The 12,053-nt window shown below is 47.4% G+C and overlaps 1 protein-coding gene across 3 annotated transcripts in view; it reads right to left on the minus strand.

Annotated features, from left to right (window-relative positions):
- Positions 1-2,286: 2,286 nt before the first annotated feature.
- Positions 2,287-12,053, minus strand: part of LOC141243255 (endoplasmic reticulum metallopeptidase 1-like) — a 135,297-nt gene continuing 125,530 nt past the window's right edge. The window contains exons 14-16 of one of the 3 annotated variants that reach the window (XM_073668918.1): positions 9,045-9,166; positions 4,130-4,293; positions 2,287-3,709 (exon numbers count right to left, since the gene is read on the minus strand). In XM_073668918.1, the coding sequence (XP_073525019.1) occupies positions 3,545-3,709; positions 4,130-4,293; positions 9,045-9,166 (451 nt within the window). In that variant the 3' untranslated portion in view covers positions 2,287-3,544. Of the gene's footprint in view, positions 3,710-4,129; positions 4,294-9,044; positions 9,167-12,053 lie in introns of those variants that run through there. The other 2 variants (XM_073668926.1, XR_012307661.1) reach the window with 2 other exon arrangements.

Genomic DNA, 12,053 nt, shown 5'->3' on the forward strand with positions numbered 1-12,053 from the left:
CAACATTGCTCGGGCACCTCCATTTTGGAGGAGGTGCCTTAAATATGGGAGGTCCTCCGGCAATTGGCCGGGGACTCCTTAGGACGGCCGCGCGGTCCCTTTAAGAGAGGGGGAGCGCGCGCGCGCCCTAAGCACACTGCCGGGGAAGGAGCGCGTGCCGGAAGCAGCAGGGAGAGAAGCGCTGGAGGACGCCGCGCCAGGAGCGGGGAGGTGAGAGGGACGGCGTCTCTGCCTAGTACGGGGCAGAGACGCCGATGCTACAAAAGCCCACATAAAGTTTGCTCAAAAACACATGAAGGACTCCCAGACTATGAGAAATAAGATTCTCTGGTCTGATGAGACGAAGATAGAACTTTTTGGTAATACAATCCCAACAGTGAAACATGGTGGTAGCAGCATCATGCTATGGGGGTGTTTTTCAGCTGCCATGAATGCGGCCAAGTACAGAGATATCCTGGCTGAAAACTTCTTCCAGAGTGCTCTGGACCTCAGACTTGGCCGAAGGTTCACCTTCCAACAAGACAATGACCCTAAGCACACAGCTAAAATAACAAAGGAGTGGCTTCAGAACAACTCTGTGACCATTCTTGACTGGCCCAGCCGGAGCCCTGACCTAAACCCAATTGAGCATCTCTGGAGAGACCTGAAAATGGCTGTGCACCAACGTTCACCATCCAACCTGACGGAACTGGAGAGGATCTGCAAGGAAGAATGGCAGCGCATCCCCATATCCAGGTGTGAAAAACTTGTTGCATCATTCCCAAGAAGACTCATGGAAGTACTAGCTCAAAAGGGTGCTTCTAAGCAATACTGAGCAAAGGGTCTGAATACTTATGGCCATGTGATATTTCAGTTTTTATTTTTTAATAAATTTGCAAAAATGTCTACATTTCTGGAGGTTTTCAGTCAAGATGGGGTGCAGAGTATACTTTAATGAGGAAAAAAAATGAACTTTTTAGAATTTACCAAATGGCAGCAATGAAACAAAGACTAAAACATTTAAAGGGGTCTGAATACTTTCCGTGCCCACTGTATATTCCAGGATGAGGAACATATATACCAGGTTGGAGGAGATATATATATACACACTAGCTATTGAACCGGTTCTACGCCCGGGTGGCGAGCATTTTTATTGGTATATGGTCTCCCATGCTGGCATGTGTTGCCCCCCTCCTTGTATTTGTGCTGCCCCCATCCTGTCCCCACCATCCAATCCTGGTATGCGTGGTACCCCTCACCCCCAATCCTGGTATGCGTGGCACCCCTCACCCCCAATCCTGGTATGTGTGGCACCCCTCACCCCCAATCCTGGTATACGTGGCACCCCTCATCCCTATCTTGGTGTGTATGGTATCCCTCATCCTGGTATGTATGGCACCCTATCCCTCACTCCCAATCCTGGTATGCGTGGCAGCCCTCACCCCCAATCCCGGTATGCGTGGCACCCCTCACCCCTAATCCCGGTATGTGTGGCACCCCTCACCCCCAATCCCGGTATGCATGGCACCCCTCATCCTTATCCTGGTGTGTATGTTATCCCTCATCCTGGTATGCATGGTACCCCATCCCTCATCCCTATCCTGGTGTGTATGGTATCCCTCATCCTGGTATGCATGGCACCCCATCCCTCACTCCCAATCCCGGTATGCGTGGCACCCCTCATCCCCAATCCCGGTATGCGTGGCACTCCTCACCCCCAATCCCAGTATGCGTGGCACCCCCTCACCCATCATCCCGTTATGCTTGGCACCCCTCTTCGCGGTATGCGTGGCACCCCTCATCCCTATCCTGGTATGTATGGCACCCCTCATCACTATCCTGGTATGCATGGTACCCCATCCCTCATCCCGGTATGCATGGCACTCCATCCCTCATCCCCAATCCCGGCATGCGTGGCACCCCTCATCCCCAATCCCGGCATGCGTGGCACCCCTCATCCCCAATCCCGGCATGCGTGGCACCCCTCATCCCCAATCCCGGCATGCGTGGCACCCCTCATCCCCAATCCCGGCATGCGTGGCACCCCTCATCCCCAATCCTGGCATGCGTGGCACCGCTCATCCCCAATCCCGGTATGCATGGACCCCTCACCCCCCAATCCCGGTATGCATGGTCCCCTCACCCCACAATCCTGGTATGCGTGTTACCCCTCACCCCACAATCCTGGCATGCGTGTTACCCCTCACCCCCCAATCCTGGCATGCGTGTTCCCCCTCACCCCCCAATCCTGGTATGCGTGGTACCCCTCACCCCCCAATCCTGGTATGCGTGGTACCTCTCACCCCCCAATCCTGGTATGCGTGGCACCCTTCATCCTTATCCTGGTGTGTATGGTATCCCTCATCCTGGTATGCGTGGTACCCCTCACCCCCAATCCTGGTATGTGTGGTACCCCTCACCCCCCAATCCTGGTATGTGTGGTACCCCTCACCCCCCAATCCTGGTATGTGTGGTACCCCTCACTCCCCCAATCCTGATATATGCATGGTCCCCTCACTCCACAATCCTGTTATGTGAGGCCCCCTCATCCCTTTCACACTGTACACACATACAAAAAAAATAAACAGTTATACTCACCTTTCTTCTCTGTACTCCAGCGCTGCTGCGCCCTCTCTGCCGGAGGCCGGGGGAGGAGTGCGGCGCCAGAGCACCGCGCTGTCCGGCGCCATTTTGCTGAAGACACACTGTAAATGTCCGGTCCGACGCCTTCACTCCGCCCCCGGTCTCTAGCGAAGAGAGGCGCCACGGCAACGCTCCTCCCGGTCAGGTAAGTATGTAAGTATGGCGCCGGAGATTGCGGTATGCGTTCAGTGTCTACGCATACCGCGCGATCTCCGGCGCCATACACCTCCTCTTACCTGTAACGACTGGAAGCGTGCTTCTCTCTGGAGCCAGACTGCGTGTCACGCATGCGCAGTCTATCGAGGCTTCAGACAGAGACACGCATCCCGCCTTATATTATAGATACACACCGGGGCCCATCAGACTCTAGTTACGCCACTGGTTCCAGCCTTTGAATTTCATGGTCAAACAGTACAAGATCTCAAGCAATTTGGGGAATTTTAAGACTTTACAATGAAGACAGAAGTCTCACAAGACAATGCAGGAAACAACAACAACCGCAGCCAGTGAGACGCTGCACAGTGACCATTAGGACTATGTACAGTGCATGATATAACACAGGCAGTACAAGTAACATTAATTTAGACATTAGTGAGTGTTATGTAAACTGGTAATCCAGTGTGAAAATATTAAAAAGAGAGTCCAGATATAATGTTCTTAGTTGTATGAGTAGATTGGGATATATCCCATTCAGTATTTCTCCAGAAATATTGTTCACGTTCTCCTAGAAAATTCAGTGCAGTTTTCACGATTATAAAATCACCCGCTTCCCTCAGCATCGTAGTAAATAATTGCAGTCGTCCATTTGTGATTATAGTGGTATAGGTAATGCAAATCTTTTTCCCATAGCTGCTTTCACTCTAACGTCATTGGCATGGTACATGCACATACAGCACTATGGTGATGCTTGCACAGAAAGACCTCAATACACATACTGCTTGTATGAACTGACCCAACTGGATGGGAAGCTCCAGTCTGGGAACCTCTGCAATAAGGAGTCAAGCTCAGGGGAGTGCTGATCCTCCCCAAAGAAATAATGTGAAGCAGCAGCAATTGTAACTATTCCATCAAGATCTTCATCTGAACCCTGGAAAAGAAAAAGCAAAAAGTCAGTGGTATATTATATACACCAGACTCAGCAAGAAAAGTGTGTTAGTATACCAAAGATGGATGCAAAGATTAACTACAGATTTTATTTTTTATAGTAAAAGATAACTAAAAAGTTTTCCAATCTCACAAAGTGATATTTTATTGCTCAATATACCGATCCCTGGCTTCTAACTGAATTCAGAGGCAGCAATACATTTTAAACAACAGAAGGGTTAAATCGTGAAGAAGAATTTGGAATGTAATTCTGGGTGTGAAGAGAAAAGACAACATGATAAAACTGTAAGTGAAAATTAATAAAAACATGGGCGTATCACCACTGTGTTTACAAGCAGAATTCTTAGCTCCCAAAGATTGCTTTCCATAATATATCAGACATGGGACAGACACATCTGCTTACCTTCACTTCAATCCAGAATTTCCATGCAGGAGCATGCAAGCCATGGGAATAATATATAAAATAATCTCCTCCACTGCTTGATACTGGTATCCCATCGCCCAGTGACCAGCAGGACAGCACAGAAGTTTCACGTCGACGGATGTACACTGTTATATGGCTGGGTCCTGCCACAATGAAACAGTTCATTATGTTAAACAAAGTGTATATTTACACTGACAAATATCAGAAATCAGTGCTTCAGTGAGGAATGCACTACAATGTGAATGGTATGTATGCCATTTAATTTATTAAAGGGAACCTGTCACGTCCTAGTTGCTATGTACACTGCCCCCATAGCGTTGTTAGTGATGCAATGTGCATCACTAACCAGCTGTTTTCATGAAAATCGGTGGAAATGCGCATGTGCCCCTGAAACCTAACGCTTGCCAGGAAGAGTATTCAAATGTCATGGGCGGCTCCAGCACTAACTGAACGCGGCGACTGCCCATGACTGAATCGGAGAATCACACCCCTATGACTGAATACGAGCAGGTAGGACAAAGTATATAAAACGTTATAACATCATTATACTACCACCGATTTTCATGAAAACAGCTTGTTAGTGATGCACATTGCATCACTAACAACGCTATGGGGGCAGTGATGATAGTAACTATGACGTGACAGGTTCCCTTTAAAGGTAATCTGTCAAGCAATTCAGTTATTGCTCAGGGAATCAAGCGAGTATTTAACATGAAAAATCCCCTTAAAAAAAATAATTTGTTTGATATAACTTAAAAAATGTAACCAATAAACACTGACAACACAAATACCGTATATATTTGAGTATAAGCCGATCCGAATATAAGCCGAAGCACCTCATTTTACCACAAAAAACTGGGAAAACTTATTGACTCGAGTATAAGCCTAGGGTGGGAAATGCAGCAGCTACTGGTAAATTTCCCCATCCTGGTAAGCATTACCCCCTCATTCCAAATCCTGGTATGCATGGCCCCCTCATCCCCAACCCTGGTATGCATGGCCCCCCCACATCACCAATCCTGGTATGCATGGCCCCCCTCATCCCCAATCCTGGTATGCATGGCCCCCTATCACTGCACACATGAAAAAAAATAAACACTTCTATTTACCTTCCTTCCCTCTGCTCCAGCACTGTGACCTGTTCTGCCAACAGCTGATCTCAGCATCTGAGCAGCCAATGATGTCACTGCCATGCACCTTCAGACATTCAGGTGAGCTGCGGGGATATAAACTCCTCTCCACGCCAGGACTATGGGCGTTGAGAGGAGTGAATATTCATTTTCTTTAATATCGCGCACTATCAGTCGCACCCGCCGGCTTCCTGCTGTGGCTCGGCGATCCTGTGTGCCCGCTACTAAAGAGAATGAATATTCATTCCTCTCCATGCCCATGGGAGTAGAGAGGAGTGAATATTCATATATTCATACTCTCTAATAGCGGACACACAGGATCGCTGAGCTGCAGCAGGAAGCCGGCGGCTGCAACTGATGCTGCGCACGCTATTAAAGAAATTAATATTCACTCCTCTCCACCCCCATAGTCCCAATGTGGAAAGGAGTGAATATTAATGACTGACAGCGGCATTTAACATACACGTGCCAGAAGTGCGTCATAAGCCCCGTCCATCGGCGTGCCCGTCACATGATCGTGGGTGGCTGATGGGTTGGCAGGAGATCCCTGTGGTTGTAATAGCCAATCTGCTATGAGCGCCACCCAGTGGTCGGCGTTCATGGCAGATAAGCACTTTTGTTACACATAGCAGGGCTGAAGACCTGCTATGTGTAACACAGGCGATCAAAAGATCGCAGGTTCTAGTCTCCCATGGAGACTGTTGAAGAAAGTGTAAAATGAAAAAAAAATGTTTTTTAAAAATATTAAAAAAAATATATATAAACGTTGAAATCACCCCCCTTTCGCCCCATTCAAAATAAAACATGAAAAAAAATCTAAATATACACACATTTGTTATCGCCGCGATCAGAATCACCCGATCTATCAATATAAAAAAAGAATTAATCAGGTCAGTTTTAGCATTTTGTGAACATGGTAAAAAAAAACAATTGTGGAATTTTTTTCCCGTTTTCCAGTACACGAAATGGTAAAACCAATGTAGTCGTTCAAAAGTACAACTCGTCCAGCAAAAAATAAACCCTCACATACCCATATTGATTGAAAAATAAAAAAGTTATGGCTCTGGGAAGAAAGAGCAAAAAATTAAAACGCAAAAACCCAAGGTGGTAAAGGGGTTAATTTCACACAAGCCCCCTACATATAATCGATTAGCACTCTCTAGTACCGTTCATGTGACACCAAAGGGTGTTTAGCCTTAACTTATTAAAAAAATAATTAAATAAATAAAAAATGACGTGGGGTGCCCCCCTATTTTTGATAACCAGCCAAGGGAAAGCAGACAGCAGCTGTTATGCTGGGAAGGGGTTAATAACAATGGAGCTTCCCAGCCTATTAATAACAGCCCCAGCTGTCTGCTTATCCTTTTGCTGGTTATTAAAAAGGGGGGACCCAAAAATAAATGACGTGGGGTCCCCCCTATTTTTTAACAACCAGCAAAGGCTAAGCAGACAGCTGCGGGATATTAATCCAGATTGCACTGGTGCAGTGGCAATCTGGGTAATGGTTTTGGGGTTGATGCTTCCCAATTGCCCTGGTGCGGTGGCAATCGGGAAGAGCCGAGGTCAAGAGCCAGAATTGGCGCATCTAATGGATGCGCCATTTCTGGGGCGGCCGAGGGCTGGTCTTATTAAGCTGGGAAGGGGCCAATATTAATAGGCTGTCTGCTTAGCCTTTGCTGGTTATTAGAAATAGGGGGGGCCCACACCATTTTTTTCCGGTGTCACCCATTGTTAGGAACCAACAAAGGCTAAGTAGATAGCTGTGAGCTGATGTTAATAGCCTGGTAAGCTCAATATTTATTAACCCCTTCCCAGACTAATAAGATCAGCCTGCAGCTGTCTGCTTTCCCTTAGCAGATTATTAAAAAAAAGGGGGAACCACAGGCCATTTTCTTATTTATTTATTTACTAAATACAAGTACAGAAAACTACACATGCAAAGCACTGATTATATATCTCCCTGAAGTTTCTATCTATTCTATCTATATATCTATGCTATCTATTCTATTTCCTTTGAGCTGTGTTCACAAAAATCGGATGGCACACACACGATCCGTGTGCCGTGCCATTTTTTTTCTCACACCAATTGACTTGCATTGGTGAATGTCTACGCAGCCGTACGCAGAATGCTGCGATTTTTTTCATCAGCCCAATTCCAGCTGAGGAAAAACTCGCAGATGAACACTGCCCCATTGAATAACATTGGTGCAAGTGCAATGTGATTTTTTTCTCACATTGCTCTCGCTGGATTTATATGCAGATATGAGCAAGGCCCAAGAAAAACTAAAATGTTCCTGAATTAACCACTACATAATTAAACTATCTATTATACAAACTGCAGCCAGAGATATGTTTTACTCTGAAATGCTGGGGCAGCGTGAAGCTGGCTGGGGCCACACTTGACTCCGTTCTCTCCCGATAGCTTGAAGAGCCAGTCTTTTCTCTGATATGTCGCAGCATTTCAGAGTAAGGCCTCTTTCACACGTTCGTGTTTCTAGTACATGTGGTGACAGTTTCCACACGTACTGGAGAAACTGACACACGCAGACCCATTCAAATGAATGGATCTGTGCACATGTCAGTATGTTTCCATGTACTGTGTGTTTGTGTGCTCCACACGCTGACATGTCAGTTTTTTTGCAGATGAACTGTCCACAAAACATCCCACACGGATGACATTCGTGTGTCATCTGTGTGACACGCAGTGGCGCCTGGGAATCAGCGCTACGGGGAGAATGAGCCGCTCTGGAGCTGCGCTCAGTGAGTGACAGGACACTGTTCCTGAGCTAAGCTCCAGAGCCGCTCGCTGGAGCGGCTCATTCTCCCCGGCTGCTCAGCGTCAGCTGTCAGGCGAGTATAAAAATTTTATTATTTTATTCTTATTTTATACACAAGAACACTGCGGGAGCAGATTACTACCACCCTCATCATTGTCCCTGCTGGTGCTGATCGCAGCGCTGGCAGGGAACCATGATGAGGGCAGCGTTCAGCACCCGGCGCTTGGGAACAGCGCTAACTGTTCCCAGGCGCTGGTCCATGTAATCCTGATGTGGCACACGGGCAGCACATGGTTGCCACATGTGTGACACACATGGGACACGTATATCTCCGGTACCGGTTTTTCCAGTGCCGGAAATATACGGACATGTGAAACTGGCCTAAAACATGGACGGTTGCAATAGTGCAGCAAGGCAGATTCATGATGCCTGTAGTTTGAGCAGCATGAATCTAGTGAAAGGTTTCTTATAAATGGAATCTCTCAGCATGTTTTTACTATGTAATTTGAGAGAAGCATAATATAAGGCAAGAAAGCCTAATTTAAGGGATCTATCACAGAATTGTTTGGTGAAGTTTTGACAGAATCCCCGTTTTCACTGCTGTAGATGTAGCAGTGGTCAGAATACTGAGCTGTATATAACCCCACCCACACCTCTGATTGTCAAATTACTGCTACACTGTAAATTGTCAGCAAGCTGCCAATCAGTGGTTGGGTGGGGTTAACAGATTAGCTGGACTGGCCTGCACACAATCTAGTCTTCTAGTGATAATTTCCAGCTGATAAGACAGTGATTATATTGAAACTACAGCATACAACCGAATAAGTGACACATCGCTGTAATCAGGCTCTCTGCCCCTACATTATGCTGCTCTCAGATTAAATAGCAAAAACCTACTGAGAGATTGTCTTGATATTACATGGAAATATTCTATTTATGGTTACGTGGAAATAGTATTATGAATTACAAATTGAGCAAGGTACTAACCTTTAACTTTAAAATTCAGGCGTACAGCACCCCCCGGCATTTTTATTTTGGATTCCAGTTTAAAATCCATGTCCTCTGAGACTAGAGGATGAGGAGCAGGAATGTACCAAGTTTTATTGTTGCCAAGATTAAAAGAAAAAAAATAGATCTAGTTAATATTATCTGTCACTTAAATGTGCACATATGGCCATATTTCATCATTAATGTCCACAGCATCCACTAGCTAAACTACTGTTCCTATAGTACTTAATGTGGGGTGACATAATAACTAAACAGAGTATAATACATTAAGGCTGGTAACGATACATAACTGACACAATCTCCTAAATGTCTGTATTTTAAATAGCACATACTTAAACGAATATTCCCATCTTATACATTTATGGCATATCCAACAATAGGACCGGCATCTAACTCGAGAACGAGGCCCTGACTTTGGACCCAGTCATTGGTGAGGTGGGCAGAATTCTCATTCATTTGTATCTGAATTCCAACCACCTCTCCACTGACAACAGTGGTGCCCGGTTCTGGAGATTGACGCAGGCCTTATTTGTGAGCACACATCTACTAACGCGCCCCTGGGCCTGTGTCGCGCTGCGGTGCGCACGCGGGAGCTTACCCGGAGCCGGATCCGTGGACGGTTGTAGTCTCGTGGCGGTGACCCGGTCCGTGCCCAGGGAGTCAAACTGGACGGCAGTCTACTAGTAGTAAATAGTTGATGACTACGCCACCCGTTGAGTGCAGCCAGGGAGCTGCTGCTGCGGGGCAGACCGCTGAGGCCGATGGTAGGATTATGCAGCGTGATAGTATAACCCCCAACGGGAGGGGTATGGTCTCAGGGCAGCCGACGTGGATGATGGGGGTAGCAGGAACCACTCAGAGACGGTACGGTGTAGTTCAGGGTCTTTACTGGTAACAACGATAGACCCTCCCGGAGTACTTGCTAGCGAACGGGGCCTGGTCAGTCCTTGAACAGATGGGATCTCCCCTGGCCAGGCGTAGTTGTAGGCCTCCCAAACTGACTGTACTCTTCTGGCTACCTTGCTAGAAGCTGATGTAAGTAGCCCACGTCCCTGAGTGTACCGTGTGGTGCTCACCCGTATGGCCGGTGACTCGGGGCCTTCTAATGGCTTCCGCTCCACGATGGCGGTGCTGGTCCCACGCGTGTGACCGTGCCTTCGGGCTTCTGGGCCAGAGGACCTGAAATCCCCTGCCCGACGGATTCTGCTGCTGGGTAGGAGTTAGTCCCCACAGCCTCGGACTCCGGGTCCGGTAAAGAATCTTCTTAGTCAGGGCGAGCTCTGTAGCTGCCAGCCCCTGACTCCTTGTAACTCTGCTGTTTCCTATGCTGCTTCTCTTCTCCACTCTCCTTGTCTGACTCACCCTGCCTCAGCCCCGGGTTTATACAGGGGAAGTTCTTCCCCTCCCAAGACTGGGCAGGAGGTGTGGCATGCACAGGATCCCTGACCAAAGGACCTCCCACCTGCTCTCAGACATAACATTACATTACTGTGGAAAACCAGACCCCTGGGGTGCCACACTACATTTATGGTATCTCCTGTGTACATGTGATAAACAAGCTCGGACTGGCCCATCGGCGAATCTGTGTATCCTTCGGTGGGCCCCGCTGCAGGACCAGCACTGATCAGATGGAAGGCTCCTCTCCTTCCTACCCTAGCACAGTGATGCTCTGCTCAGCTAATCTGCATCCACAGCAGCATATTCCCTCAGTCCCCTGATAAGATCATGCTAAGTGTTGGAGTCAGACTGACACCTGTGCAGGTGGTGCCACTGACAGTAACACCTCTACCTCTCCTGCACAGGTGTCAGTCTGACACTGACAGTGCCAGCACAGCAGGGGAAAAGTTAGGGCTACCAAGGATGCAGATTTACTGAGCAGTGCATAGCTAATAAGGGTGCTAAATGACAGCTCTTCTGCATAGGTGTCAATCTAACCAGCTTCAAGTGCCCCTGCTCCTCCCCAATTCAGGGGAATGAGGTCCAGTGGGATAGGGCTGGGGAGGGTAGGTTACCATAGCAGTCTGCAGAGCCTCACTCCACTCTTGCACCTCAGAGTAGGAGCTTGATGAGGCTGTGCTGTCATTGGTGCTGCGTCATTGCCCAGCGTGCAGCAGCTGCCCGGACTGTCTCACTCTTCTGCTACTAATGCAATCATCAAGAATGCACCTTTGTGGAGCTCAAAGACTGAGGAAAAACATTTTTAAGCAATATTTTATGTGAAATTCATTTGTGTAATAGTGAATCTATATGCATCAATTCTGGTGGATGGGAACTTGGCTATATATGCTATGTGTGGGGGAGGGGGACTTTGCTATATATGCTATGTGTGGGGGAGGGGGACTTGGCTATATAAGCTATGTGTGGGGGAGGGGGACTTGGCTATATATACTATATGTGGGGGAGGGGGACTTGGCTATATATGCTATATGTGGTGGATGGGGACTTGGCTATATAAGCTATGTGTGGGGGAGGGGGACTTGGCTATATATACTATATGTGGGGGAGGGGGACTTGGCTATATATGCTATATGTGGTGGATGGGGACTTGGCTATATATGCTATATGTGGGAGAGGGGGACTTGGCTATATATGCTGTGTGTGGGGGAGGGAGACTTGGCTATATATGCTGTGTGTGGGGGAGGGGGACTTGGCTATATATGCTATGTGTGGGGGATGGGGACTTGGCTATATAAGTTATGTGAGGGGGAGTTGGCTCTATATACTGTATGTGGGGGAGGGGGACTTGGCTATATATGCAATACTGTATGTGGATGAGGGAGACTTGGCTGTATATATTATGTATGGGGGGAGGGGGTCTTGGTTCTATATACTATGCGAAAAAGAAAAAAAAAAGGACCACCAAAATTAAAATTTTTTGGCCACAACAGCTCCCCCCCAAAATACAATAAAAATCAATCAAAATGTTATATGTACCCCAAAATGATATCAATAAAAATGTCAGCAGTCTGCAGTAGTCAATCTGCAGAC

This window comes from Phyllobates terribilis, unplaced genomic scaffold, assembly GCF_046119375.1.
Source record: "Phyllobates terribilis strain yellow unplaced genomic scaffold, ASM4611937v1 Scaffold_1__5_contigs__length_1240528914, whole genome shotgun sequence".
NCBI lineage: Eukaryota > Metazoa > Chordata > Amphibia > Anura > Dendrobatidae > Phyllobates > Phyllobates terribilis.